Genomic DNA, 3,337 nt, shown 5'->3' on the forward strand with positions numbered 1-3,337 from the left:
TTTACTGAATGACTGATGAACTGAATATCTGTTAATGTGAAGCCTATATATTTTTAAGTAAAGTATAATGGTATATAGACATGGAAAAGCACTTAACCCATTTTCACCATAGCACCTGGGGTACCATCATGTTGATCACAGAATGGCAAATGAAGATAATGGTAGCTCTCCAGTCTGGGCCATATTTCTCAGATACAGAATAGTCATCACAGCCTTTGAAATGGGCAAGCTGTATAGCTCATGTTTACTAATCAAAATCACAAACATTGAACCTACTATAAAAATATTTGCCAGACACTGTTCTTGGCACTGAGGAATCTGGGAACTAGAAGAGCCAAAACTTTCTTCTCTCATGGAGTTTCCATGTTGGTAGGGGACTAAGATATAGGCAATGAACAAATAACTAGCTGTGGGCAAAAGAGTTTCTTTCAAAATATTCCAGAGCTCTGGAGGAGAAGTAGTAGCACAAGGGGAGCTAAGAGGTGGTTACCAGTCTATACTATTAATAGTTTACATTAAAATCTAGTTAGTTCTCATTTCTAACATAAGGGTGATGAGAAACTCTGAAAAACATAATGGACAATAAATGTAAGAACCGAATGACTTGGGAGTAATTCTAATACATAGTTTAAAATCTTTTTAAGTACCTTAGAAAATAGAAATGAAATAGGTCATAAAAAGTTGCAAAAAGGAAGCTGCTGCTGCTGCTAAGTCGCTTCAGTCATGTCCAACTCTGTAGGCGTCCCATAGATGGCAGCCCACCAGGCTCCTCCATCCCTGGGATTCTCCAGGCAAGAACACTGGAGTAGGTTGCCATGTCCTTCTCCAATGCGTGAAAGTGAAAAGTGAAAGTGAAGTCGCTGAGTGGTGTCCGACTCTTTGCGACCCCATGAATCGCAGCACGCCAGGCCTCCCTGTCCATCACCAACTCCAGGAGTTCACTCAAACTCACGTCCATTGAGTCGGTGATGCCATCCAGCCATCTCATCCTCGTCGTCCCCTTCTCCTCCTGCCCCCAATCCCTCCCAGCATCAGAGATTTTTCCAATGAGTCAACTCTTCGCATGAGGTGGCCAAAGTATTGGAGTTTCAGCTTCAGCATCAGTCCTTTCAAAGAACACCCAGGACTGATCTCCTTTAGAATGGACTGGTTGGATCTCCTTGCAGTCCAAGGGACTCTCAAAGAGTCTTCTCCAACACCACAGTTCAAAAGCATCAATTCTTCAGTGCTCAGCTTTCTTCACAGTCCAACTCTCACATCCATACATGACCACTGGAAAAACCATAGCGTTGACTAGACGGACCTTTGTTGGCAAAGTAATGTCTCTGTTTTTCAATATGCTATCTAGGTTGGTCATAACTTTTCTTCCAAGGAGTAAGCATCTTTTAACTTCATGGCTGCAATCACCATCTGCAGTGATTTTGGAGCCCCCCAAAATAAAATCTGACACTGTTTCCCCATCTATTTCCCATGAAGTGATGGGACCAGATGCCATGATCTTTGTTTTCTGAATGTTGAGCTTTAAGCCAACTTTTTCACTCTCCTTTCACTTTCATCAAGAGGCTTTTTAGTTCCTCTTCACTTTCTTTTTTGGTACGTTTATTTCTAGGTGTTTTATTTCTCTTTTGGTATTCATTTTCTCTCACCCTGGTGGCTTTTCAGCAATGAGTGATCATTTTTTGAGAAATAACCACTATAAATCATTAATCACTTCCAGTATGTGTGGTATTTGGGGGACCTGAATAATGTTTAAGAAAACAATTTATAATTTGAAAAATGTTAAATATTTTTAGTGTGTAAGTGTAAAGTATTCCTATTTCTGTTTGTATTCTGTATTTGGAGAATGGGATTTTGTCATTCTCTTCATACTGATCATTGGTTTTGATAAATTCTGGAGATAACAGCTGTTCATTTAATTCCTATGATTTTCAGGAGTACTCTGCTGAGGAAGACAGGACATTCTGCTCATGTCACTGTAGGTCAATCAGGAGAAGATTCTGTGTTGGCGTAAAAGGTCCACCAAGTGACCTGAGTCACTCTGATGCCTGAAAGAGCTGGAGTTATGGTGGTCTGTCATACTCTCTCAGGAAGCTCTAACTGATTCTTTCATTTTTCAACTTAGGTGACTTTCACTGACTTTGGCTGAAAGTGTATTCGCTGCGTCGTGCCCGACTCTTTGTGACCCCATGGACACCAGGCTCCTCCATCCATGGGATTTTCCAGGCAAGAATACTTGAGTGGGTTGCTATTTCCTTCTCCATGGAATGTTCCCGACCCAGGGATCGAACCCACATCTCCCGCATTGTAGACAGACACTTTACCATCAGAGCCACCAGGGGAGTTTGGCTGACTAGGGGTTAAACGTGGGGGAGGGGCGCAGCAGGAGTTGGGAGGTGGGCCGTCTGGTGTCACGTGACATGAGCTGCCATAGTAACAGGCCTCCCTGCCTTGCATCCAATCAGATATGGACAGTGTCTGTGACGTCAGGGAAAGCAGGGCCTATAAATTCGGCCAACGGCCTTCAACGCGCTCACTCTTCCTCCGGCTGAGCTGGGGCAGTGGTCACGCTGCCATGTCGGAACCAACCCCTGACAACTCTGAGGAAGATGTGATCAGCAAAGAAATGGGCAACTCCGAAACGGAGCCCTCTGATACGGAGATGGCGGACGCAGGGCCTTCTAATCGAGAGCCGTGTGTTGCCGGACCAAGAAAGGCAAAGCAGAAGACAGCTAAGGGCCGCCGTGGCCGTGGCCGCCGCCGCCGCTCCCATCAGGGCAGTTTCTCCAGCTTTGCTACCTATTACCGTAGGGTGCTGAGGCAAGTACATACAGGCCTGAGTCTTTCCCGCGAGTCCGTGAACAACCTGGACTCCTTTGTGAAAGACATGTTCGAGCAGATTGCCGAAGAGGCCGGGCGCCTGGCCCACTGCAGCAAGCGCTGCACCATCATGACCAAAGACATCCAGACAGCTGTGCGTCTTCTGTTGCCTGGGGAGCTCGGCAAGTACGCCGTGTCCGAGGCCATCAAGTCGGTCACCAGGTACAACACCAGCAGATGAACTGCCCCAGGACTGACCATTGCAAACGAGACTTAAGGGTTCTCCCCTTAGGCCCTACATTTAATCTTTAAACCATTTCTAGCCCAAAGAAAACATTAAAAACATCGTTAACTTGGCTTCAATATGTGTCGATTGTGTCATTTGTTCGATGGAAAATCGTGTACTTTTTTCTTAACGTGTTGCAACTCGTCACTTTCCTAAATGGTTATTTCTATTCGTGGTTTCTCGGTGACTTTAGGGATGTTTACAGTCAAATTTCTTTCCCTAAAAGTCTCATTG

The 3,337-nt window shown here is 44.9% G+C and overlaps 1 protein-coding gene across 1 annotated transcript; it reads left to right on the forward strand.

Annotated features, from left to right (window-relative positions):
• The first annotated feature begins 2,572 nt into the window (after positions 1-2,572).
• On the forward strand, positions 2,573-3,124 carry LOC120859305 (histone H2B 1/2-like). The gene has a single exon (XM_040235450.1). It carries the CDS (start codon positions 2,573-2,575, stop codon positions 3,056-3,058), a length of 486 nt encoding a protein of 161 aa, XP_040091384.1. The 3' UTR covers positions 3,059-3,124.
• The last annotated feature ends 213 nt before the right edge of the window (positions 3,125-3,337 follow it).

Source organism: Oryx dammah, unplaced genomic scaffold, assembly GCF_014754425.2.
Source record: "Oryx dammah isolate SB20612 unplaced genomic scaffold, SCBI_Odam_1.1 HiC_scaffold_502, whole genome shotgun sequence".
Taxonomy (NCBI): Eukaryota; Metazoa; Chordata; class Mammalia; order Artiodactyla; family Bovidae; genus Oryx; species Oryx dammah.

What these genes read in the sequence shown, in the direction of transcription:
- LOC120859305 (XM_040235450.1), top strand. Translation starts at nt 2,573, where the DNA reads ATGTCGGAACCAACCCCTGACAACTCTGAGGAAGATGTGATCAGCAAA.